The 24,572-nt window shown below is 50.4% G+C and overlaps 12 protein-coding genes across 12 annotated transcripts; 5 read left to right on the top strand and 7 right to left on the bottom strand.

Annotated features, from left to right (window-relative positions):
• The first annotated feature begins 745 nt into the window (after positions 1-745).
• M438DRAFT_340982 (uncharacterized protein) lies at positions 746-2,012 on the top strand. The gene has a single exon (XM_029904392.1). It carries the CDS (start codon positions 978-980, stop codon positions 1,944-1,946), a length of 969 nt encoding a protein of 322 aa, XP_029765352.1. The 5' UTR covers positions 746-977; the 3' UTR covers positions 1,947-2,012.
• Positions 2,013-2,032: 20 nt separating this feature from the next.
• Positions 2,033-5,203, bottom strand: M438DRAFT_401332 (uncharacterized protein; the record flags this gene model as incomplete). The annotated part of the gene is made up of 5 exons (XM_029909534.1): positions 2,033-3,193; positions 3,478-3,549; positions 3,591-3,615; positions 3,649-4,659; positions 4,773-5,203. The coding sequence occupies 5 exons, from the start codon at positions 5,201-5,203 to the stop codon at positions 2,183-2,185; spliced, it is 2,550 nt and encodes an 849-aa protein (XP_029765351.1). The 3' UTR covers positions 2,033-2,182.
• Positions 5,204-6,519: 1,316 nt separating this feature from the next.
• M438DRAFT_330187 (uncharacterized protein) lies at positions 6,520-7,185 on the bottom strand (the record flags this gene model as incomplete). The annotated part of the gene is made up of 1 exon (XM_029903289.1): positions 6,520-7,185. One exon carries the CDS (start codon positions 7,183-7,185, stop codon positions 6,520-6,522), a length of 666 nt encoding a protein of 221 aa, XP_029765350.1.
• A 170-nt stretch (positions 7,186-7,355) lies between these two features.
• On the top strand, positions 7,356-8,819 carry M438DRAFT_262556 (uncharacterized protein; the record flags this gene model as incomplete). Its single annotated transcript, XM_029899828.1, has 1 exon — positions 7,356-8,819. The coding sequence occupies one exon, from the start codon at positions 7,356-7,358 to the stop codon at positions 8,817-8,819; it is 1,464 nt and encodes a 487-aa protein (XP_029765349.1).
• Positions 8,820-8,835: 16 nt separating this feature from the next.
• Positions 8,836-10,146, bottom strand: M438DRAFT_1969 (uncharacterized protein). Its single transcript, XM_029899310.1, has 2 exons — positions 9,953-10,146; positions 8,836-9,897 (listed from the first exon to the last, which is right to left on the bottom strand). The coding sequence occupies exon 2, from the start codon at positions 9,723-9,725 to the stop codon at positions 8,853-8,855; it is 873 nt and encodes a 290-aa protein (XP_029765348.1). The 5' UTR covers positions 9,726-9,897; positions 9,953-10,146; the 3' UTR covers positions 8,836-8,852.
• Positions 10,147-11,082: 936 nt separating this feature from the next.
• On the top strand, positions 11,083-12,609 carry M438DRAFT_330184 (uncharacterized protein; the record flags this gene model as incomplete). Its single annotated transcript, XM_029903288.1, has 3 exons — positions 11,083-11,449; positions 11,502-12,541; positions 12,601-12,609. 3 exons carry the CDS (start codon positions 11,083-11,085, stop codon positions 12,607-12,609), a joined length of 1,416 nt encoding a protein of 471 aa, XP_029765347.1.
• Positions 12,610-13,261: 652 nt separating this feature from the next.
• On the top strand, positions 13,262-14,254 carry M438DRAFT_308348 (uncharacterized protein; the record flags this gene model as incomplete). The annotated part of the gene is made up of 1 exon (XM_029902338.1): positions 13,262-14,254. One exon carries the CDS (start codon positions 13,262-13,264, stop codon positions 14,009-14,011), a length of 750 nt encoding a protein of 249 aa, XP_029765346.1. The 3' UTR covers positions 14,012-14,254.
• A 1,014-nt stretch (positions 14,255-15,268) lies between these two features.
• M438DRAFT_340975 (uncharacterized protein) lies at positions 15,269-16,641 on the bottom strand. The gene has a single exon (XM_029904391.1). The coding sequence runs from the start codon at positions 16,608-16,610 to the stop codon at positions 15,351-15,353; it is 1,260 nt and encodes a 419-aa protein (XP_029765345.1). The 5' UTR covers positions 16,611-16,641; the 3' UTR covers positions 15,269-15,350.
• Positions 16,642-16,681: 40 nt separating this feature from the next.
• Positions 16,682-17,326, top strand: M438DRAFT_1963 (uncharacterized protein). The gene has a single exon (XM_029899303.1). It carries the CDS (start codon positions 16,792-16,794, stop codon positions 17,155-17,157), a length of 366 nt encoding a protein of 121 aa, XP_029765344.1. The 5' UTR covers positions 16,682-16,791; the 3' UTR covers positions 17,158-17,326.
• Positions 17,327-17,419: 93 nt separating this feature from the next.
• Positions 17,420-19,174, bottom strand: M438DRAFT_340974 (uncharacterized protein). The gene is made up of 2 exons (XM_029904390.1): positions 19,065-19,174; positions 17,420-18,991 (listed from the first exon to the last, which is right to left on the bottom strand). The coding sequence occupies exons 1-2, from the start codon at positions 19,078-19,080 to the stop codon at positions 17,535-17,537; spliced, it is 1,473 nt and encodes a 490-aa protein (XP_029765343.1). The 5' UTR covers positions 19,081-19,174; the 3' UTR covers positions 17,420-17,534.
• A 798-nt stretch (positions 19,175-19,972) lies between these two features.
• Positions 19,973-21,500, bottom strand: M438DRAFT_340972 (uncharacterized protein). The gene is made up of 5 exons (XM_029904389.1): positions 21,230-21,500; positions 20,790-21,177; positions 20,618-20,735; positions 20,496-20,563; positions 19,973-20,441 (listed from the first exon to the last, which is right to left on the bottom strand). The coding sequence occupies exons 1-5, from the start codon at positions 21,479-21,481 to the stop codon at positions 20,038-20,040; spliced, it is 1,230 nt and encodes a 409-aa protein (XP_029765342.1). The 5' UTR covers positions 21,482-21,500; the 3' UTR covers positions 19,973-20,037.
• A 1,165-nt stretch (positions 21,501-22,665) lies between these two features.
• Positions 22,666-24,315, bottom strand: M438DRAFT_340971 (uncharacterized protein). Its single transcript, XM_029904388.1, has one exon. The coding sequence runs from the start codon at positions 23,967-23,969 to the stop codon at positions 22,755-22,757; it is 1,215 nt and encodes a 404-aa protein (XP_029765341.1). The 5' UTR covers positions 23,970-24,315; the 3' UTR covers positions 22,666-22,754.
• Positions 24,316-24,572: the final 257 nt, after the last annotated feature.

Genomic DNA, 24,572 nt, shown 5'->3' with positions numbered 1-24,572 from the left:
TAAGTACGTCGCTTCTTGGACTGAAAATACAACAACTTTGGATCAAGCTCCGGCTTTACTTCTCCCTTGACGTATCGATTATAAATCCTGCCTGAAGAGTCATGGTACATGTTTGGAATTCGAAGGGCGTTCAGGCAGCCCGGTTGTGCTGGTGATGGACGACCCTAGCGACGAATGAATGCCCACGACTCCGAGGCTTCTAACAAGCGACCACACAGTTCCGAGAGGGCTGCGAGAGAACAGAGGCCAACATCAGCCTTGCGTGCCTTGGGCAGCAGTATTGTCGTGTGCTCGGGAAACTTGACTACTACCGGAGACGGAGAGTCTTCCGCTTCCGCAGGACCCTCATCTTGGCAACATCCAAGCTTCTGTCACCCACGTGCGTGGAAACTTTCGTAACCTTACAACCTTAGCAAGTAGAGTTTGATGAAAAGGATCAAAGATCATCAATTACCAAGCAAGTGCATGATACTGACATCTGAACCTGCACAGAGATCATGATACTTTGGCCGATAACAGTAGATATCCAGGGCAAGAGCGTACCCAACACTCGCCAAGGTGAAATCAATATGCGACTCGGATGCTGTGTCCCGTCAAGACGGGTATCTACCGGGACTACTTTGAATGCGCCGTAAGAAGGCCAAGATAGAAGATCATACAATGACGAGGCTATCAGGCGTCTCGGTTGCTAGAAACCCGTGAAGATCATCGTCACTAGAACCTAACTAATCCTCCCGATCTCCGGCGACCGCACATCACAGCACTCAGGATCGCAAGTCAGGGACCAAGGGTGACTTTTAACATATTGATCAAATCCCTTCCTTGCTTCCTTCCTTTCTTTCTTTCTTCCTTCCTTCTAAACATCAGTAACAACAAATGTCGAACACCTGGTCCAAGACCTCATCACCACATCTCAGCAATCGCGGTCCATCACGCTGCCACTGCTGCTGTACTGCAGCAACGCAGAACAACCACAGATGGAGTCATGGGGGAACTTGCTAAGCAATCTCGAAGGCGACGAGATTGAAGGCATCTTCCAGTCCGTCTCCGACCACCGTTTAGACAATTCAACCGATACCACAAGACCTTCACTCGACGGAGTGAGACATGATAGTGGTGTGTCCGTTATCTCTGCGAAAGAAGAGGACACCAAGACCGCGCCTTCTCCCCAAAACACCACTTCCTCGCATGAAACTTCTGGATCTGTGGTTGCCAAAGCAAGCCCAACGAGAGAAGACTTCGACAACGCCCTCTGGGTGACCACCAAGGTCAATGGAATAACGCAATACCGAGCTCCTCGCTACACCACATCGCCCACGACCAGTCCACCACACATAACCATCCTCAACCCTTCGATCGCCAAAGAGAGTACTGCGATAGATCTCTCCATCTCCCCGTCTTCATTCGCGCTCCAATGCGCAACAGCCGGCTTCTCCAAAACACTCTGCTGGGACACCAACCCTTGGAACATCGAAGGCCTAAGACGAAGTTGCGTGAAAAACGAATGGAACCTCCAAATCCACCATGGCGACGACCGCCAATCCAAGAGACTGAAGTCATCTCTGAGATCCAAGATTGTGGCCTTTGTCGAGGGTCAGGACTCTGCTTCATCGCGGATTGAAAAGATGCGGGATCAACTCCCGCCAATCAGATGTGTGAGGTGTGAAGATTCGAGCACATCGCAAGCGACTGCTGCAGCGGCTTTGGATCCAGCGCTAGGCGGATGGATATACGTGCAAGCAGCTTTTGGCACCGAGTTTGTGATGGCTAGCGCCAATCAGATAAGAGGCGAATTTGAAGAGATGATCAATGTTTTGGACAACACAAGAGGGTTTTGGGAAGCTGTGAGGAGGCCGAGGATAGAGTATATTCAACGAGGAGGATCACATGCTGCTGGCGTGGTTAGCTGTGTGATTGTGATCTATATACCGCCACTTCGAATATAAAGGTCGTTCAAATCGTGGTCTCAAGAGAGCAGACATGCATAATACTGAGAGACATCTGAGAGCCGCATATGCAAATGTGTGAACAGCAATATGACAATGAGAACCTCGTGGCGAATGTGCTCTCGTCACTTTTATTTTGAGTGCGTTGTGCCTCTAGCCAGACATGGCCGCAGTCTTCCATGGTGGGTATTTCTAGTCCATGGCAAGTATCGGGTCGGACCCCGTCTGTGTTGCTTTCATATCACACCTTCTAGACCTTCCTCTCCAGCATTCTCTCCCTCCGCACTCTCTTCCAACTCCCTCTCCCTCTGCCTCTCAAGATACCGACTATACACCGTCGCCCACTCAGATATCTTCTCCGCATGTTCCACGACCTTTTCCACACAAAACGCAAACCGCAAAAAGACTTCCGGGTCCTCCTTTATTTTGTCCGCTGCTTTTCCCAAATCAACAACTTCTGCCAATGATAAAGCTCCCTTGCCCCAATGCTCCTCTGTTCCGTCCGTGAAATAGCAATGTTGAACGGCTCGGACGAAATCATCATGCATATTTTTCAGCTTCAAGGGGTTAGATTTCAAGCAGGGGTGATCGTAGTTTGGATGGGGAAGATGATAGTAAGCCCCGAAATACCCATCGATGCAAAAAGGACACCAGCGATTATAATGATTGACAAAAACCTCTCTGCCTCCAGCGACAATCTGGAATATCGTAGAAATATGACCGCCCTGGCCTAAATCTCCTTGAAAAGTGACGCGGATATCGCGGAAAAGTTTGGTCGTGAGGGGAAGAGAGCGAAGCCATGATAATGTGGTGTCGGAAAATGTCAATCCATAAGTTTTGTCCGAGCCTCTGGTATAGCTTGCTTGAAAGCAATTCACCCGTAAAAACACGGGTAGCACTTCCCGTCGCAATTGCCTGCTCACACAAGCTAAATTCGGCGTCCTTGCGATCTCCAGGTGTAATCGTCGTTGCCGCACCAAAGCGTATTGATATATGCGAACTCTGATTTCCGCGGGCAAATCCAAAAGAGGAAAAGGCTGTGACGGATCCATTCTTGGGTCTTGAACCAGAGGTTCTCGGAGAAGTGCTATTTTTTCATCTTGGATGGCGATGCTGCGGCGGTGTTTTGTAAATGTTCGTGTGCCGGTGTGGTAGGAGGAGGTTATTGGTGTTATGCCCAGTGTGCGGTATGCTTGTGTGACCTGACGAGATTGATTCGCGTCTAGAAATGACATTGTTTGCTGAAACTACAAAGATTCAACAGTCCGGGATAAGTAAGATAAGCTCTGATGGGCCAAAATGTTTTGGAATGGTGTGGATATGATATGCGAAGGCGAAGGTGTAGGAAAAGATGCAGGTGCCGATCGTGGAAAGCGACCCTGGTGACGTTGTGAGGACGGCACTCGGGCGGTAGACTGGAGATACCAAAGCCGCGGAATGCTCAATCTTGGCATCTCGAAATACTGACTCTGCAACAGGCGATTATGATACTGCACCAAACTGATTTTTAACGTATCTTTTAGCGAAATACCATGAATACTGGAGTCCGATGGTACTGCACAGAAATGCGCTTTGCCCGAGGCATGTTGAACCACAACCAAGACTAGACGGCTCTCAAATTATCAGATGCAAAAGAACGCTCACGCTATGATTCATGCTACCACTCATGCTAAATTACAATGCCAAATGCGCCGAAACATACTTCTCCCAATGTTCTTCCGTATCCGCCTGTTTCCAAGCCTCCACACCTCCAGAAACACCCTGTTCATCAACAGTCCAATGCCCACTCTTGACATTCATCAACCAATTCTCCAAAATTGCAGTAAGCTTGGGACCATGGCGAAGAGTGAATGGGTTGATGCCGTGAGCATAAACTTCCGTATGACTCTTTTGCATGATCCTGCCATCACTGGTTCTGGCTTTCTTGTTGCCGCCGACAGCGAATGGCAGCACCAAACGACAAGCATCTTCAAAGGGGTTTTCCTTGTTGGGGTAGGAGTCTAGATATAATCCGCAAGGGACCTCTTGGACCGTGCTGAATGGCCAGCGGAAGTTTGCTTGTTTGGATGTCACATGGCCCTCAGCGCGGAAGAAGAGAAAGGGCATCTTGATGCCTTCGGTTTCTTTGGGGTATTTGGCGGCCACGTGCTTGAAAGGTTGGTTCACGAACTCGGAAGCTTGGGGGAGACGGATACCAGGGGCGATGTACCAGATTCGTGGTTGACGGGCGTGTGAGAGGAGGTCGTAGGCAAATCCTCGAGGCACACCCGCGGCGGAGAGACCGGAACGACTGCAGAGCGGGGTGGTGTTTGGGTCTTCTTCTTCGTCTCTTAGGCCACTTTTGATCTCGATGATGGTGAAGAGCTCTTCCCAGAGTCTCAAGCAGGTCGTCAGATCGCCGTGTGTATAGGATACCAGACTCCAGGGGTGCGTGTCATAACGTGATCGTTTGGCTCCGGTATATGGGTCCACTTTTGGTCCTGGAGGTGCGATCTCTTGCCATGAGGTCTGGCCATCTGGACCTTCCACAGGACCAAGACGGGGCTCACGACCAATTGATTCATGCAAGGCCACTGCTTTTCCAGCTTCAATCATGTCAATGTAGGCGCTCAGAATTGATTCCAGTCTTTGCCAGGGGAGGTTTCCATCGTAAAGGTCAAAAATGTGCAGGAAAGTGGGCATGAAAATTGCCTTGCCAGTTTCTTGGTCATATCTGAGATTCATGATTAGTCAAATCGTCTTTGATTTTCAAAGAACCATCTGCTTGCAATTCTTGTAAAAATTGAAAAAGCGCGTGTTTCCCATCAATGTTGGAGTTTTTCTTACACGATGCCACTCCGTTGACTGACTAACTCCTTGTTTGTCATGTACAAAGTGATGAATCGATGCTTCTCTCCTTTCAGCTTCTTCTCGTTATCGTCCAACAAATCTCCTAGATAGAACATCTCCCTCGTTTTGGCGAGTCTGCTGATGTAGTAGAAAAAGTGACTTCCATCACCTCCATGTAGATCAAAGATTTTCTTCAAGTATTTCACCAGAGAGGGCCGTAATAGGACTTCCAGTGTTTTGGTGCCATGCTTCATCCACCATGTTTTGCGGTCCATATCTGCGACCTTGCGGCCGCTGCGTAGCCAGCCATAGATCGAGATGGTATTGTGTAAAGCAGCGCATCTGTCGAAATCCAATTCTGGTGTCTGTCGCGGTGGTTTTTGAGCAGAGACTCGCTGACTCGCGATTGACGCAAAAGGACTCGCCATTATCCTTTCCTCCTCTCGTCCAGAGTTTTTTCGATGACTTTTCTCTTCGGATCAATTTCCGCAGAAGAATCTTATTCCAAAGGATTGTCCAGCTGATGTCAAGAGTCCAAGAGAGGGGTTATTCGGCAAACGTATACTTTCCAAGAAGCTGAGTGTAGGGTACGAGTGGCAGCGGTACCTATTCAAGTCCCCTTGCCGAAAGATGGCGTTCTGGGGTTCTACAACGCCGTGGCAGAGCAAGAGCCGCGTGCGGCGAACGGCTATGTCGTAATGGGTCCTCGGTGCACTGGCCTATTTTTGTTAGAACGAAATAAGTAAATAAGATGGTCGAAATAACAGGGAAATGTCACTTTGAAGATTGAGGAATGATAAATTTCTTGGATAGGTAAGAGTGCGTGCGTACGTAGTAAATTTTGGCACGAGTTTCCACGCCTAGACGGTGCTTGGTTGTACCGTTGTACCACTCGTATAACAGAACCTGGATCTCTCTCTGCAGGCACCTCGGCTTATGTATTGCTCTATCTAAATCTACTGGAAAATTACTGCAGTACATGATGATGAAGTTGATCAGAAAATTCTCCATGGCTGACCTCCTTCTCCCTTCATAAAAAGTCATGAATGACATAAGATAACCATCACGGTCCCTCCAATTTAGCCAGGTTGACCCTGATGATCTTGATGTGGGCTTTTTGCTTGGAATTGATCCGCCGGGCCGCACGATTGAAATTACCCGGCGGTTGGCTCCTTGACACTTGGTGCATATGCAGGTCAGGCTGTCAGCAGATTGGGTACCTGAAGAAGGCGTACAATCATTCCAAGGTTAGGTGTCGTCCTCTGGGGTTCCTAGGCATGCTTTTTTGTTAGTAAGGACGGGTGTGCGAGCGGGGGTATCTCAACGAAATCCGGCCTCCGAGGCCGCCTGCGACGACACCTAACCTTGGAATGATTGTATGCGAACTCGATGTTTCGCGAGCGCGTGATGGTCTTTGGGCATCGCGACTTGTGGAGGGTTTCTTGACAGCCGTTTGGGAAATGCCAAAACACTCAGGCAGTGACGTCAGAACACGAGGCCTTTCCACGCGGTTCCCGTGTCGAAGGCATCTCTAAAGACGGCGCTAGAGACCGGCAATTCAGGGTCGGATAGTCATGGAAAACGTGTCGAAGAGCACGTCTGCAAGTCTGGAGTTGGACAGGCAAGCCGGAAAGAGCGGACGAGGATTCGTGGTCCCTTTGCAGCCAGAGCATGCAGGCGCAAAGAGTCGGCCTGCAATGCGTAGGTGTGCGAGGTATTCGCTGGACTCGTGTAACTGTGTCCATCACAGCCACTTTTTCTTCTCAAAGGGAGCGGGCTCATCGGTTCTGTCTTTCCAGAAGCCCTTGCCGTAGCTGACAAGAATCTCCTCTCCCGGTCTAATGCCACTCTTCCTCATAGCATTCTTGCCGGGCGTCTTGACAAAGATGCCTATCCATCTCTCCCACTTCTTCTCGGCAGTCTGGACCCAGATGTCGCGAAACTCGGCGTTGGGTCTCTCGTCGATGCCGCGATAGTCGTTGATGAAGCGAGCCTCGTTGCCAGACTTTGCGGCGTCTTGAGAGAGACCGAGTTCTCTGTCGACCGAGATGTCGTAGGTGGATTCTGGATCAGTGTCTTTGGGGTCGTTTGTGTGCAGGCAGCCGATGTAAGGTAGGATGAAGTTGCCAGGGAAGAAGTGTTTGTTGGCAGCGAGACCATATTGACCGTTGGCTGGGTGTTCGGGGTCGTTCAAGGGGACGATGCGGACGTTCGGGTCTGGGAAATTGAGGGCATCGGCAGAGAAGCGAGTGAAGGTAGCTGTTGCTGCCGTCGGTCTGTTGAGTATCTTGAGGACGACGTCAGGTACGTTTGGCGAGACCTTTGGTCGGCGGAGGTATTCGACATCCTCAGGCCAGTTGACAGGCAGAGGCAGTTCTTGCGATGGCTCTGGTGAGTGTTCTTGCGACATGGTTGCTCGGTTGTGGGTGAAGAATTGGGTTGACGCAAAAAGTTCTTCGTCGCTGTTTCTTGTCGCGGAAAAGAGCCGCTTTGGAAGCCCCGCCTGTTCACCAAGCTTCACTCTTGCAGCCCGATCATGTCCTGCCTGTTTCCTGACTCTTACAACGAGACATGGCCCACATGTTCTCGACATCGGCCGTCGATGCCCAGGTCACGGCACTTCGAGAACAAATCCAGGCCACCGAGGACCAACTCTCCCAGCTTCGAGAACAACTAGCTCACGCCGAAGAAGCCCAACACCGCGCCCAAGATGCTGGCAAACTCGAGACGGACTGGCAACAAGAGATTATGGGAGCCTTGAACAATCCACAACATCAGTACTATCAGCATCAACCACAACCGCAGCAGAGATTCTCTCTTAGCAATGCCGAGTTCAAGCGCTATGGTCGCCAACTCATCATGCCGCAGGTCGGCCTACAAGGTCAACTGCGTTTGAAAGCCGCTCGGGTTTTGATTGTCGGTGCTGGAGGTCTGGGTTGCCCAGCTGCTGCATATCTCGCTGGCGCAGGCGTCGGTACTCTGGGTCTGGTAGATGGCGACACTGTCGAGGAATCAAACCTCCACCGTCAAGTCGCTCACTCGACCGATCGCATTGGCATGTTCAAGGTCGATAGTGCTCTGTCATATCTACGGAACTTGAACCCGAATGTCAACTATATTCCTCACCGAGCACATCTTACCCCCTCCACTGCTCTGGACATCTTTGACAACTATGATTTTGTTCTTGACTGCACAGATCATCCGACCTCACGCTACCTTATCTCAGATGCCTGTGTATTGTCAGGAAAGCCTCTAGTGTCAGCATCTGCTTTGCGGACGGAAGGTCAACTGACAGTGCTCAACAACCCTCCTCGTGCACCCGGTGCATCAGACGGCGGTCCCTGCTATCGTTGTGTGTTCCCGCGTCCACCACCTGCCGAGTCGGTCGTCAGCTGCGGCGAGGGCGGCATTCTTGGACCTGTAGTCGGTGTCATGGGTATCTTACAAGCCCTCGAAGCGATCAAGCTTATCACTGCTTCTCCAGAAACGGCGACTCCTCCACCGTCGCTGCTCCTGTTCTCTGCCTACAGCATACCCCAGTTCAGAAATGTGAAGCTACGCTCGCGGCGTGCTGATTGTACCACGTGCTCGGCAAATCACACAGTCACCCCTGCCAGCTTGACTTCGGGCTCAATGGACTACATAGCCTTCTGCGGTGTAACGAACCCAGTGGATGTGCTGCCATCTTCCTCTCGCATCAGTGCTAGCGACCTCCTATCCACTCTCTCCACCACCTCACCACACGACGACGACGCGCCGGTCATCCTCGACGTCCGTGACCCTACTCAATTCGAACTTTGCAATCTACCCAGCAGTATAAACCTTCCATGGCAAGGATTATCGACCCGTCTTCGCGAAGACCCTCAAGTCATGGAAGACTTGAAGGATAGGGATGTGCTGGTTGTGTGTAAATTAGGCAATGACTCTCAATTAGCCGTTCAAATGCTGGAAGCAGCAAATCCAGGCATCAGAAGTTTGAAGGACGTAAAAGGTGGTTTCCGAGCTTGGAGGAACGAAGTAGATCCAGAATGGCCCGATTACTAGATGATTCAATGCTACAAAATCACACTTTCGGTTCTAACTCTGCAAAATCACACTCTCAAACATCTCCCCCAACCCCTTCTCCTTCAACCAATTCTCAATAGCAGCCATATCCCCTCTATTCTGCCTAGCCCCATGCTTCTCCCCAACCGTATCCGTAATCTCCTCCATCCTCTCAAATTTTCTCTCCACCCCATTGCCCCCTTCCTCCCCAACCTCCCTATACCTCTCTGATACTTTTTTCTGGTGCGATGGAATATCTCCCCAGGAAACAGTTTTTATCTCATTCATGTAGGCGTCGATGTTGGAGGGTGTGCCTTCTAAGCAGAGCAGGCCGGGTTTTCCGGCGAGCACGAAACCGGTGAGGTGGTGGGAGGGTGCCCAGGAGACCATGTGGTTGCGCTTTTCGCGGGTGGAGAGGGAGGGGAAGTAGAACCATACGCGTACTAAAGGGGCTGAGGAGGTTTCGGTCTTGGAGGTGGTGGAAGGGGTGGTGAGGGGGATTATTGTTGGGCCTGAGTCGCGGAGGTAGTCTAGGGCGCTGAATATGTCCGTGGGGAGGGAGGAGGTTAGGTCTGAGAGGGAGGCTTTGTCTAGCCAGGTCGGTTGGCGGAGGGAAAAGGTTGGTTCGGGTGGTTCTGGGGGTGATGGCTGTGTACTCCGTAGGGGTGCTGTGATGTTTACTTGAATCGAGTGGGTGGCGTCTAGGGTCACATGTACGGCTAAGTTGATTTCTGATGGTGTCGAGGTGATGCTCTCTGCACCTTCTTCTCGAATAGAAGTTATTAGGGCGAGATCAGAAGGCGAGATCTCGGATTCATTGGCTTCTGGAAACATGGCTAGGAGAAGGTCCACTGTTGATATTTGGGATTCCAGAAGATCCGGAGGCAGAGGGTGGGAAGAAGTCATGGCGATTGTTTCAATCCTTCCAGATCTTGCTGGTCCAGACAGCCTTCTCGATCCGAATTGAAATGTTGCTCTCGCAAAGATCCAAAGTATCGCACTTTCTCAATCACGTTTCGGGTCGAGTGTCGGTACGATGATCAACAAGAACCAGCAAAGGTCGAATTCAGTCAGTGCACTTCCAAATGTCAGCAATACATCATTGGATAGCAGAAAAGGCATTTTGATAATACCTTCCGAATGGTTGTCACAGTGCTGTTAGACTCTTGGAGGAAATATGTCTTTGTCAAAAGAGTCAATTTGGGGCAGATCCGTTTGGCACTAGGATCCTCTGTGGAGCAGAGAAACGATCGATATTGAGCTACACAAGAACGCAATATTGTCAGGATCCAAGGCAATGCTCACTGAGAATGTGTGCAGTCACGCATCAATCTCCCCAGAGCGATGTGTTGAGTTCGCAAAATATTGTGCATTTTTGTGCAATTTATGATGGGAGCAAAGCGAGGTCGGAGCAAGATTGATTTGGTACCTCCCAACCTGGAATCCACACAACACCACACAGATTCTGTCTCAAACATCTAACAACGACTGCTAAGTCGAGGTCGATGCGAATTCGAGCGACTCACCACGCTCTCACTGGATTTGACTCTGGAATTACCATCGTGCATTTCACCAGAGACTTGCGCGAGAGCAATGACTGGTGAAGTGTCCTCCTTTGTCCTTGACAATTCAAGCTCGAGAAATATGTGGTAGCTGATGTCAACAAAGGACCATTTGGAAGGTAATATCCACCGAGTCCGTTGTACAACGAGCAAAGTCTTGTGTGTTTGACCTCCGTGACGCCTTCCTGTTGCTACCTTCTTCCAAGCGCCAGATACTGCAACGAGTTGGCTATAGAAATGCACAAATTCTCCAAGAAATTGAAAAAGATCCAACGAGATAGAAGAAAAGGCCGGCTTTCAGCATACCTTCGTCGGGTTCTCAATATCGTTGTGTATCTCAGTGGCTAACAAGAATATCGCTATTGGGCAGAGCTAGAGTTGGCATGCGTTGTATAAGAAAGATTTCGCACGCTTGATGTCATCTCCCGCATGCCACGAGGTCTAACTCAGCACCTGCCTCATGCTAGTGGGATAACTGGCCTCTTCTTGTTCTGCATCTCCATCTCAACATAACCATCAACATAACCATCAACAAACATTGCATTAAGGCAACATCTTCTAAAAAGCATCATACACTTCAATCGAAATACCCCATGGATCCGATCGACATTCTCCCAGAGGATCAACTAACATAGGCTGTTTCAAGGACAAGATCTCTGGAAATGGTCCGACGGTCGCACGGCGAAAAAGAAGCCTCGTTCATGGAAAACCATTCGGACCTGGACTACATCTTGCTCTACGAAGAAGGTCTCAGAGTCTTCAGCGATATACATGATGTTCCTGCTCTTCGAACGGATCTCTCTAAGAGTAGCCCTGAGCATGAACCGGGCTACGCAAGATGGTGCCGGGATGTCAGACTGCCCGAATGTGATCCCGAAAGTCTAGTCAAAGCCTCGCCTACTCGCTTCACCAACCCTTGGATGGACCGTCATGCGGAACAGTTGGTTCTCTCGGACAATTCACGCTTGCCTTTCACGCCTCTATTTTCAGTCGACATACATCCAAGCCGCAATCACGTTCAATGCTGGAACTGCAGACATCCGGTTCTTGGAAGACTCGTTGATATCTGTGCGTAACTCGTGTTGTGAATCATGATACAACGCTCACTAACCGATTCCAGACTTGACTTGTATCGCACCACGCGATTCCAGAATTGACGCTACAGTCGGGCAGCCGTCTCGACACGTCCTGCTCGACGAACTCTGGCCTCAAGCTCAACAACATAGAGCTCTCTTATTTCCGCTCCTACTTGGAGCTCTCTACTACGAAACCTTCACTAGACAACATCCCCGGGAATCTCATCTCATCACCTATCTCCGCGACCATGCTTGCCGAGCCATCAGCCACCAAATCGAAATGTACGGCAACAACGACTGGATAGCACTTACTGCCGTCAGTACTTTGGCAGCATTCGAAGTCGAGTATGGTGATCTCAATGTTGCATGGATTCTCCTTGAGCGTATAAAAAAGGTGACCGGTATGGACAACGTACCGCCACTCTCCGATCAACCGCCTTGTCTGGATTTAATGTTGAAGAGATCCTGTCACGACGGCCTTGTCTTTGCTAGACATCTCCCTACCTTATTATGGGCTGGAGATCAAGTGTCTTACGCTCAACACAGGTACCATTATGGAACTGTACCGCCAAAATACAGCGAACTTGCGAGTCTATCCATCATGCAGCCCTCGCTACTGAACATACTGGCCAGAGTACGAGAATACTTGAGGGCTTCCGATAACCGACTACAACGCTTTCTGGAGGAAATCGAGGACTGGCATGTGAACAAGTTTCGCGTGCTCACTTTCTCACCTGTGCAAGGTTGTTTTGACGATGAGGTACTCGACACCGCGCACAGACTTCTACACATGGCGGTCTATTGTACGGTACTCCGCAAGCACAGTACATACCACGCGAACAACGAATCGTTTCGAGCTGGATCCCCACAGCCGCCCAGCAACGATCTGAGCATACTCGAGGATACAATATTTGAACCTATGTGTCTTTGGGCCTTGCTTGTCATCTGTACTACGGCTCCATACAGTCAGTCTCTTCGCAAGGATTCTCGAATGGACCAAACGGGCTTCGCCGGTCACGCCGTGGGTCTGCTGCGCAGACTCGGGTACGCCTATGCCATCAGCGCGTCAAGGGCAGGGGAGAAGGTGCCTGCATTTCTCAGGAAAGTGCTATCGTCATACGCACTCGATACTGACGATAGTAGTATACTTGACGAATTGATGCAATTCATGCAAAGGGATTGGCACATGGTACCGGTGGCAATCAAACCTACTATCACTAGATATCATAGGTCGTGCTACCTCGCTAGAATAACTTGACGAATTCATACTCTCACTAGAGACATTATCAATCTCAAAGACGTTGCGCCTTTTTATAGCAGTTTTCAGCCCATACCGGACGTCGGAGAGAGTGAAAGATCATGTCGAACGAAAACAAACATAGCAAAGTTCCGCCTCTCTCTCACCGGACGACTCATTGGTCTGAACGATTTGCAGCCATTTCTCAGCCATCAACAAGCATTGACGACACGTCTTCATAATCTAAGATTCCGGCTCCACAGAATCATACGCGTCCCAACCTCTTCTTTCGGGTCCGGGACGCGAGAAAGAAGAGGAGTCGATTGAGTAAGGAAAAGGGCGCACGCAAGGCCGATATCGCAACGGGTAAATCTTATCAGATTGATCAGGCCATTTTGCGCGATAATCTTGATCTGATAAGTAGTTGTCCATCTACCCTACTACTATTTTGTTTGTTACCTTATTCTTGATCTATCAAAATCACTATCTTCTGAATCTACCTCTCCCGTTTGATACTCGTACCTAACGTTAGAGTATTCGACATCGTTCTTGTTGCTGGCTCCAAAAATGGATTCTACGCTCTACAGCACAAGCACAAGCACACCAACCCTGCTCACTCTACCCGCCGAACTCCGCCTCCAAATCTACTCCTACGTCCTGGGTCCCTCCCAACCACTCCTCCTCTCAACATATTGCGGACACAACACCTGGACATCTCCCCCACTATCAAAAACCTGCTCCCTACTCAGAAACGAAACATCACACCTGCATTTCCTCAACCACGAATTCATCTACGATTTACGCTCCCCTCTAGACGATGGAGTAAAATGTTTGAGAAAAACATTACAGTGGTTGAGAGAGCAGGGGTGTAGGTTGGGGAAACTGAGGTTTAAACATGTCAGTAGGGGTGTATTGAGTATAGAGGAATTGATCAAATGGGTAGAAGTGTTTGTGGAGTTTGCAGATGTACTGCCGAAACACGAACAACATGTCACATTCTGTCAAGGGCCTTTGCGCTACAGGGAATTTGCCGCTCAAGCTGCCGCTGCATTACGCCAGTTGGTCAAATATTCTGGCGGTATCAATAGGGATATCTTGGGTTCTGGGGAGGAAGCGGTGTTGGCGGAGTGGATTGTGGAGGAGATGGAAAAGACGGTGGAGGGAAAGAGTGTTTTGAAGGGGCTGAGGGTTGCGGAGGAGTTTGTTAGGGGGTTCAGGGTTGCTGCTGGGGGAGAGGTTCAGGGGACTAATGTTTTGAGGTGGGCTATGATGAGTGGAGGGATGATTGAGGGGTTGAAGCATGTTGGGTATACTTGATGAGGAGGAAGAACGAGGTGCTGGAATTGAGATACACAAAGAGGATATAGCTTGACATGGACGCCTGCTTGTTGTCCGGTCCCATGGAACAGCATGATTGCATATGAGGGTTACTTCGCCGTGACCATTGGGTGTGAGAGAAGCATTCGACGGAAGACAGAGCTCACCAAATGGCATTGAGACGTTGGGAGAGAAACAATAAGAGAAGTTGAAAACATGCTTGTAGTTTCTTTCTGTTTGAACACACATGCTGTTTTCTTGCAACCATTTGTGCATCCCATTCCTTCTTCATCGTCGTTGTCATAACATCATGCTTCTCGTAAATCCGTCATGTGCAACATCATGCAATCATAATACCAAACCAACCCCTTAGCTTTCCTTTCGTCTTCCATCATCTTCTGATGCTCCGATCATTCCCGTCAATTCGCTTCTTCAATCTTTGACAACATCGAACCATCAATCCTCCTGCATAGCAGCGGCCTCTTCACCTCTCTCGGCAGCCTCTTCAAGTGCCTTCTTCTCATGAGCATGACATCTCTTGTTGCTGACTTCCTTGACGATGATAGAATTGTCCTGCCAATTTGAGCACCACTGCATGTGGTTGGATGCATGGGCTGCGCCCTCTCTGCGAACTTTTGCGCAGATGTCGGTACTGCGTTTGTTGCAGCCGCAGACGGTGTAAGTGGTATCTCTTGCGCGACACATTGTGCGTTTGGTGGATGGGATAGGCTAGGAAGGGTTAGGAATTGGGATGGGTTCGCTGATGAGAAGGGCGTACTTGGTGAAATTGGAGCCGGGACTCTGTTTGATTCTGGAATCTACTCGTCGATCTCTGAGAGTATTGATACTCGATTTCGGGATATCTTGGCGAACGAGTGTCTTGTGCAAGAGACGCTTTGGTCAAGAAGATGTCTTGTTGAAGTCCTTTTGGTAGTGCAAGGAAGTTTTGATGAATGGTTTTGTAGTTATTTGGTCAAGAGAGATGGTCCAGCAATGAGGTCGAGTACCTCAGAGGTTGATCGTGCCTTCTCGTTACTATAACAATGCAGTGCGCGTGCCATCGCACGTGGCATCGTCATACAAGGCGTTGTAGGACTGATGATAGTTGTGCCCTGAGCTGGCATATATATGACAGATCTGAAGCATGTGCGTGGCATGCTCCAAACATGCAGAAGCACGAGTTTGGCCGTGCGTTGATTTTGAGTAATTCATTGCTAGAAGAATTCGGGCTGGAATCATTATGACGAAAAGATGAAATGGTGGTCGGACACAGCGTAAAACTGATTGTGTCGAAAGTAGTGTATGGATGCTACTTACTACTTTGGAAACAAGCCTTTTATCATTTCGCAGGTCGCGTACGCTCCCACATCTCATATATAGTCTGGAAAACGCTCGTAGCCAATTTGAGCGTCTCCTCATCAACATTGCTTCCACCAAAACGACGTTGAAATCTATCAGGATGCCAATTGACACTTTCATCTTTGAGAGTTTTGGTTCGTATCTCTTCGGAATCCAGTGGAGCATTTGAGAAGAAGTCTTCAACATTCTGTTTTGAGACATCTTGGGAGCTGAGGGATTGGACGGGCCAAGGGATGGCTTTGAGTAAATCTTCGCCTTCGAGTTGTGCGGTGTTGGCTTTGAGATGTTGCCATCGCTGTTGGTAAGAGGACCAGGCTTGCTGCCATTTCCTTGCTTCTTTTCGTTTGGCGCCTCGTGCAAGAGCAGCGTCGACATCGGACATGAAACCTTTGTCGCGAGGGACATCTCGAGTATCTGGCTTCGACCGACGTGTCCGTGTAGACCTCTTCTCATAGCCCTTCTCTTCATTGCCGACCCATTCGAAGTCTTCCTCGTACTCGTCCTCGCTGTCATGTCTTCTCTTCCTCGATCTTCCATCCTGGGCTTCTTGTTCGCGCTCCTCCCGAGCTTGTCGCTCCCGGAGCAACTCCGGGTTTTTCTTCTCCCACATCTTAGCCTTGACGTATTCGACATATTGATCGTCTGTCATTTTCTCCAGATGACCTTGATCGTCTTTGACAGAAGGGCGAGGATATGAGTGGATTGAATCCCCGTATACGCCTTCCCAATAAGCGGCACCTTCATCATCTGCCATGGCGTCGAACAGAGATTCGCGAAAGGCAGAGTCGGGGTCTACGTGGTCGTGAGCGGTGTTTGGCTCGGGTTGAGGTGACGCTGAGAGAGAAGGGTCCAGGAATGTAGGATCGCGTGGACGGGAGGAGGGGTGAGCGGTGTATTGCTTTATGCTCGGTTCATCCTCGTCGGTGTGCCTGGATCGGTGCCTGTGTCTGTGTGATCGATGCTTGCTCTTGCGCCTGTCACTACTGCCACTGCTGGTCTTGCCATCCTTGAAACGAAAGCGCATGGATGGTGGTGACCTGGATCTACGTCTCTCGCTCCTATGCTCTCTATGGGTGTCCTTCTCTTCGCGCATGCGTGTTGAACGGTGGCGCGTCATACGGTCATATTCGTCCAGGATGCGCTCATGTTCGCGCTGTGTTTGTTCGTGCGACTGACGCGCATAGTCATGATCGCTGATCTGGTCTTTGATTGAGTTGATGCTGTCCTGGATGCTAGGCATTCCGACCACTGAGTGAACAGCGGCGTGGTTGTGCGAGAATGAAGTTCAAAGATGTGATGCCAAGTTCGGCGTCGCTTCAAGCATGCGGCTTCATTTCTACAGAGCATTGAAATCATGACAATGTTCAGAGTGATATTCAACTCTTTGGAACAAGGCTGTGAATTATCGTCTACATTATCAGATGTGCATCTTGACTTTCTCATACTACTTTTCCAGAAATCTGCCCAGTACCCTTAAGATTGGTCCTCTCCCACATCAACCACCACCACCAACCACCATCGACCTTCCACCAAATCTCACAACCCTGGCACCTTCACCTTCCGAACCACACCCCAACAGTTCGCCAAATCCTAGCCCCTACCTCCCTCACCTGCCGACATTGGAGAAAACTCCAAGCCATATTCTAATCTATCTCACTTTCTCTGATAAAGTGGCTCTCGAACCCACAGACTCTAGGGCTTCTAATGGGTATGTGCAGATGATAGCCGAGAACGAACACCCGTGTGGCAGCACGCCTGGACCGGAGGACATCTCCGGACTACTTTGACAAACCCTAAGTCTTTCCTTTTCTATGGAACCTTTTCTGCCGCTGTTGTTTCGAAGATACAAGACGCCTGATCCCTGTTCGACATGGAACCTCCGAAGCGAAATGGAAGGGTGTCAAAAAGTGTCAAGGTTTAAGTTGACATGGCAGGCTCGCACTGATCGATCGGTAAGGCTTGAAGAAGCCTGTCTGGCTTTGATCAGGTACATTGTACTAACTTCAGGAGAGGAAATAAGAAAGCATCACAATTCGAAATGGGGAAACGAGTTATTTGATGAAGAAGTTAAGATTCATTCAGTAAAGGTTCGTTATACTACATTAAAGTATCGGTCATGACTAATCGTGCTTTATGGGGGTATCTGTGTTGATGTTCCAGAAGTTTACTTCATGAAACCCTTCTTGCCGTCACCGTCAGAGTCCTTGAGAGGGTTCAACTTGTCGAGAAGCGAAGCCTTCTTGTGCTCGCCGGTGGTACCGGTGGTGTTGTGGCCAGTGGCGTGCTCGCCCTCGCGGACGTCATCTCTGAGGCGCTCACCAGTGGTCTCGCCGTGGTGACCGGTGGTGGTGGAACCAGTCAAGCCAGAGCCGGTTGAGCCGTGGTGACCAGTGGTGGAACCGGTAAGACCGGAGCCAGTGGTGTTGTGGGTGCCAGAGCCAACAGCGCGCTCACCCTCACGAACATCCTCTCTGAGGCGCTCGCCGGTGGAGCCAGTCTGGCCGTAACCAGTGTTGGAGCCGGTCAAACCGGTACCAGTGTGCGAGCCAGTAAGGCCCGAACCAGTGTGGGATGAACCGGTAAGACCTGAGCCGGTGTGAGAGCCGGTCAAGCCAGAGCCAGTCGAACCGTGAGTGCCAGTGTGGACAGCACGCTCGCCCTCGCGGAGGATGCCCTCACCAGTGTGGGAGCCGGTCTGGCCGTAGCCGGTACCAGTGGTGGATGAGCCAGTAAGGCCAGAGCCGGTGTGAGATGAGCCGGTCAAACCGGTACCGGTGTGCGATGAGCCAGTGAGGCCAGTGCCGGTGTGCGAGCCGGTGAGACCGGAACCAGTGTGAGAACCGGTCAAGCCAGTGCCGTGGGTGTTTGAACCAGTGAGTCCAGAGGCACCGCCGGTGTAGCCGGGAATGCCAGTGTCTCTACCGCTGGCAGGGTCGAGGAGCTCGCCAGTGCGGGTGGTGTGGTTGTGGCTGAAGTCATGGCCGTGGGAGGCAGTGCCGTGGTGGAGCTGGTGACGCTCCTGAGGGTCAGAGCCGCTGAAACCAGATGACTGGAGGTTGCCAGCATCGTAGGGAGCGCCGCCAATGCCGGAGCCTCTGGTGCCAGAGATGGGCTCAGTGCCAGACTGCGAAAGACCGCCGGTCAGACCGGAGCCAGTCGAGCCGTGGTGGTGAGTGTGGGAGCCAGTGAGGCCGGAGCCAGTGGTGTTCGAGCCGGTGAGGCCTGAGCCGGTGTGGGAAGAACCGGTCAAACCAGAGCCGGTGTGCGAACCGTGGTTGCCGGTGAGGCCGGTACCGCGAGTGTTCTCTTGCTCGTAGCCACCACGGGTGAGGTGGTCATCAACACCGTCATGGCCAGTGCGGCCACCGGGGATGCTGGTGTTGTGCTGACGCTTTTGGCGGTCCATGGTCTCGGTGCTGCCACCCTCAAGGGCGTGTGCGGCAGTGTTGTCTGATCTGGGGTCGTTGTTTCTGCTGTGCTCAGCAGCAGTGGCGCCGCTGTCAAGGCCCTTGGCCTCGCTGGAGCCGAGCTTGACTTCGTGGCCACCAGATCCGGGCTCGTTGCCATGGGGGTGGGCCTCACGGCGAGGGTCATGCTCGCCAAGATCACCGGGAAGATGGGCTGGAGAGTGCGTTAGCTATGAATTGAGGTCTGGAAGAGCTTGAAGCTTGATGAAGCTCAGAGGTAGACTTACCAGGAACGTTCGTCATGATGTGTGATTCGTATGTGGTTGTAATTGAAGAAAGGGGTGTGTGTGCAAGTTGTGTTGATGGTATTGAGATGTGAATGTCAGAAGAGAGTATGGTATGAGAAAGTACCTGATGAAGGGAATTGAAGTCTCTTTATAAATGTCGTCGTGATGGTGCAAAAGACACAGCTAGGTAGCTATGATGTACCTACCCCACTTGGAAGCACACGTCATGGCAGCTCCTGAACTTGCTGCCCCGCGTCCCGGATTTTTTTGGCTGGAAGCTGCAACTTGTGGGCTGAGGCTTTCATCATCTTCCTTCGAAGCCTTTCCATTCAGCCTTTCCTTGATTTTGTGGCTGTGATAATCTGCTTTGTCCAAGTTGTGATGCTGAAACGCGCACCATCATATGGGATTGTCCCTGCTAACCTTGGCTCAAGGTTCAAAGGCAGGAATAGATAGTCAGAGCCTCGTCAGAGCACGCTTCGGTTACGAGAGTCTAGATTTTGGCTTTCAAGTTTTCCGTTTGAATCCTTCCATGTCATTCTTTTTCCCTGCTTTTCGGAGCTCGTCGACGTCAATTGGTCCAGCTGCTTCTTGCCCTGCCACGCAAGCCTCATCTCATGTTGTCAAGCCACTCGAAGCTGCTGGAGGTTGGACCTGTCATCGCTTCAGCAACCCAACGGTCATAAGCCTCAATGACAGAACTCACATGACGACTAAGAATCATGCTTAAAGACACGGCCAAGCAAGCCTTGGCTGTTGTTGTTCCCGTATACCAGAAAGTCTGAAATCAGGGAAGCTTTTGACGAAGTTGGCCACAAATGGCAAACGTGTCCTCAACACGGCACTTTACACGCGCATCGGTCGGTCAGAAACAAGGATGGGTAAATGTTGCAAGCGGCATGCTTTTAGGCCGTTCAATACATCAATTAGCTAGACATAGCAGCGACAAAGGAAATTGCAAGCCCTTCAGGAATCATCGGCCAGCCAGACGTTCCATCGCTTGTCCTTGCACCAAGCCAACCAGTGCGGCATGTATCAACGGCGAATCATTCTTCTCGTAGCTGATTGACACTTCGACGGTACGAATGACACTTTCCGGGTCTTGTTGTGATGCGAAGCCATCTCTTGAGTGATTGCCGAGCGCGGTCACGCCAACACCAGCCCCCGTCTTGCTCTCCACATCTTCTTGTCCCGTGTGCATGCTTCTTAGCGAAATGGTGTCATCCCAGGGCTCTTTAATCTTGCGGTTGATTGATAGAAGTCTAGCCGTCCTCTCGCGTGTTTCCCTAGCGAGCGGGCGTAACAGAGGCAGTGATGTGACAGTAAGCACGACATTGAGCTCGACTGAAACCCATGTTACGAAAGGTGTAAGGTCGTCTGTGTATGTCGTCAGCCATAATGTCATCCTTGTAGACTATGCTATGCACATACAGGTATAGTCACTGATGTCGCTCAGTGTATGCGCGGCTACCGTCCTTACAATGGCAGCAATCATGGCACTGTCGGAGAATATGTTAGTATGTGGTTCTAGTATGAGGTTTTGAACGACTCACATGATGCTCAAACAAAGCAAAGAAGCAACGCCGACTTTGTTTCCCATCCGCATTTTGGTGTGCATGATTAGAATCGCAGGCTGGATAGTCAGGAAAAGATCCGTCAGGGTATTGAAGGCTAGTATGAATCAGTACAGAGCTTCTTAATTGGCTCAATCATGGTTGTACTTACCACCGGCAAAGTAAGCATAGTTGGATTGAATATCAATGTCCAAGCAGTACTTAAAATAGGCTCCAATGTTCAACATCCAGAGGTCCTCAAGATGAGATCCGCAGGTGCTTAAGAGAAGAATGGCAGCCGTGACGTTGATCAAGACCTGGAGTACAATGAATGTCCAGATAGGCCACTTCTTAGCTCTAGGGTCGGTATGGGCAACGCAGAGAAGGAACGCGCAAAAGCTAAGACGGCCGAACATAGGACAGAGATAACTCCATACCAAAGAAATGAATCCATATTTGAGTGCATTGTACCTATGGTCGGGCTCCAGGTAGTAGACATGACGGCCAAGCCCGTTGTTAAAAGAAACTTGTAAAAAGACAGCGTGGACCCAAGCGAGTATCTGGTGATCCGTTCAGTATACATGGCATTCACAGTTGCGCATTACGACTTACCAAAGCGATTGCCATAAGTCCATCATCAAGATAGAGCCGGCGAGTCGTTCGGTACTTGACTGCCAATCTAGTGGTCACCACAAGCGTGGACATCGCAAGCAAAATCCATATCGTCCTGACCACTGGAGGAGCAAGATCAACATCGGGAGTTGCTTTTCTTTCACCTGCAAAAATGCTCTCTAGCAAATTGGCTTGCTGAGTTGCATTCAGCTGAGTGATCAAAGTCTTCAGGTCTGACAAACCCGAGTACATTTTGACGGCCGCCCACAAGAACGCAGTGCCAGCGGGGACCCAGCCCTTATATCAGCTAGAAGGCAAAGAAAGATTCATGCACGAACGCATCGACATCCATGATCCATCTCCACGTGCCTATGCGGGCCGTACTAAACATTCGATCGACGAAACAAGCGAAGGGATGGTTCATGCTCGAGGCTCGAGCAACTGTTAAACGCTTTTTTCCTTCTTCTGGGTTGAGAGGCCTTTGCTCTAGACACTTTTTGCTTGCATGTTTAGATGACTCGTGAACGGAGCACCACGAATCGTGGCACACCATCTGCCGTAGCGTAGTGGATATATTGCGATCTAGCGGCAAGGAGATCCAAGATAAATTGTGGCTGCAATTACTCGCTGATATGGCTGGGCGCGCGGCCTTAGTACTGTACGTAGAGGCTTCCATCATTGATGAGAAGGAGACACCTTGGCGCTGTTGCCAGTATCATATTCTTATAGTTGGCTGTTGGTGAAACCTCATCCTTCTTTCCTGACTTGGGTTTCTGTTTGTAAGAACAGACCCGACTTGTGCTTCTTGTGGCTGGACCCTGAGGTGCCTGTCAAAGGAGAAGGTGCGAACAAGAAGGGCGGACTTTTCGAGTCTAATTTGCTTGACCCCGGCACTCATATCATGCGCTGCGGTAGCGAACACATATATCAGGTCGTAGGTAGATGATACAAGGTACGGAACAGTCATAGCAGAGCCGCCTGAAGGCCTTGCCGTGATCTGTGGAGGAAAGGGCATGAGAGGTCAGTGCAGAGATGCATGCTCTTGCGTGGAGATCTCCCGAAATCTACACTGACACGAGTGTCGCGATTCAATCCTCAACGACACAACTTTGGATGTTTTCATCCATCGCGCTACCGCCATGAGACCGACATTTGGAATGAACAAGTGTAGGGACGAATGTGGACACTTCGTTTGAGGTGATGGTGCAATTGTGAACGGCGTGTCTCACTCTCCAACATCTTCCCCGTCCGCTCTCAGCCGTGACTGCGGATGATGCGCTTCGGAGTTCTGCGCCATCAGGAAGGTGCGAGTCGTGTCAACCGGCTCAAGGACCTGATGGCTAGATGTGAATCGATTACAAAAGTTCGGGTCGCCAGAAAGTAAAAAGCATTGTGTTATGTACTGTAAGATCACGCGGTCTACTCCGAACACTATATCGCGATAAGAATATATTATAAATTATTATGTAGATGGACTTCGTATCTCGGCAATCTTGGTCTATGGAATGTTCATTTAGATCATCGACTACCAGCCGTGGCCATGAGCGGCAACCTGGCCACCGGCAGAGAACATGTAGCCACAAACACCATTGCTGACGGTGAAGCTTCCGAAAGACAGCTTGGAAGGAGTGTATTGCAGAGAGTTTGCACTTTGAGCCGGGCAGGTGTCAGCAATGTAGATCAAACAGCGGCCGCCGAGAGGAAGCAGGGCTTGGTAGGCAGATCCGACACAGTTGCTCGACTGCTGGCATTGTTCGCAACATTGCTGGGCAGAGCCTGCGACGGTGGTTTTGTACTTTGCCTTGCCAGAGATGGAAGTGACTGAGCTGAGCACATTGTTGGTCTGGCATGCAGCATAGGCCTTGACGGTCGATGTAACCTCAGCAGTCACGACTTTGTTCGAGTATGCATTGTAGTTCTTGGTGACAGTCGTCCAGGCTGTGGTGTAGACAGTCTTGCCACGGCCGAACTTTGGCTGAACCATGGTGGTGCTTGTGGTGCTGACAGTGATTGTGGATGTAGGTTGTGCAAGAGTGCTTGTCTGTGTGGTTCCGGTGATAGTGGTGTCAACAGTCTTCTGGACGAGAACACTCTTCAAGCAGTGAACAGCATGTGCAAACTGCTTGATATTCCTGAGACCTCTTGCATCGAGGTCTGCAGAACCATCCACACTAGCAGAGCCACTCAAGCTGCCGCCAGAGGCCGAACCAGTTGAGTTGAACCCGGCAGCAGCAGTGCCGGTGAAAGAGGGAGCAGCGCTCGACTTGGAAGATACAGTGCTGGATGCTGCCGAAGACACGACAATGGAAGAGCTGCTGAGAGACTGAGCCTTGGGGTACCCAGAGTTTGTAGTGTTTGAAACGGGCAGGAAGCCAGCAGGTGCGGGAACAGTGGTGTAGATGTTCGACACATGGGTCTGAGTGTAGGTGTTTACGATGGTCGAGGTTGGCACCAGCTCAGTGTGTGTCAAGTGAACGGTGATGGTGGAAACAGCGGTATCCGTTTCCTGGAATGTACGAGTCCATGTCTTCGTGAAAGGTCGAAGCGTCACGAGATGTTGGGGATGGAAAGTATGCTTGACAACGACATCAGGCTGTTGAACCGTCGTGGTGGACATGGACGTCGACACGCTTTTGACAGACGCAGTGCCACTCTCGGTCACACATGACTCGAAGGCACTCCAATTAACAGCACCGAGTGCCAAAGAGAAGAAGGGGAAGGCAGCAACAGCGGTTCGCATTCTGAATAGAAGGATAGAAGAGATGGGATGGGATGGGATGCAAAGAGAACACAGGACGTAGAGGGTGGTCTTTAATACTTACATCTTTTCGAAAAGCCACGCAAGTAGGTTGCCGTCTACCATATGACCTTGTCAGGGGCAAGCCAGTGGCAGGTAAGATCGATCCCAATGCGTGCTCACTATTGAACTCGAGGCAGGTCTGACTTAGATTCTCCAGTGGAGAAATGGAGAAAAAAAGTTCGAGAAGGCAGTCGATAGAAAGACGTTTCAACTGCCGATCGTTTGTATGCCGAAATGATATGTTGAGGGTAGGAAGGCGGGATGCTGTCTTTAACAAGGACTGATGTGACACACCTTTGTGAAGATTGGCCAGGTTAGCATCCGTTGATTGTCTGTCACACAGGGCGAACGATAATGAGAGAAAGGATGCGGCATGATGGCGCGCGACGATGTCAAACCTCATTGTTGTTGATGTTGATTTCGACGGCCGTTGAAAACAAGCATCACCGTTGACTGCCTCAAAGCTTGAAACCGATAGCCACGTTTAATCTATCCTCGACCATACAAGATGGCAAAACATCTGGCTTTGCAGCTTCGTGGGTA

Source organism: Aureobasidium pullulans, assembly GCF_000721785.1.
Source record: "Aureobasidium pullulans EXF-150 unplaced genomic scaffold scaffold_1, whole genome shotgun sequence".
In the NCBI taxonomy this organism is placed as follows: Eukaryota; Fungi; Ascomycota; class Dothideomycetes; order Dothideales; family Saccotheciaceae; genus Aureobasidium; species Aureobasidium pullulans.
Note: the sequence above shows the minus strand (reverse complement) of the source record. Positions and strands in the feature narration are given on the sequence as shown.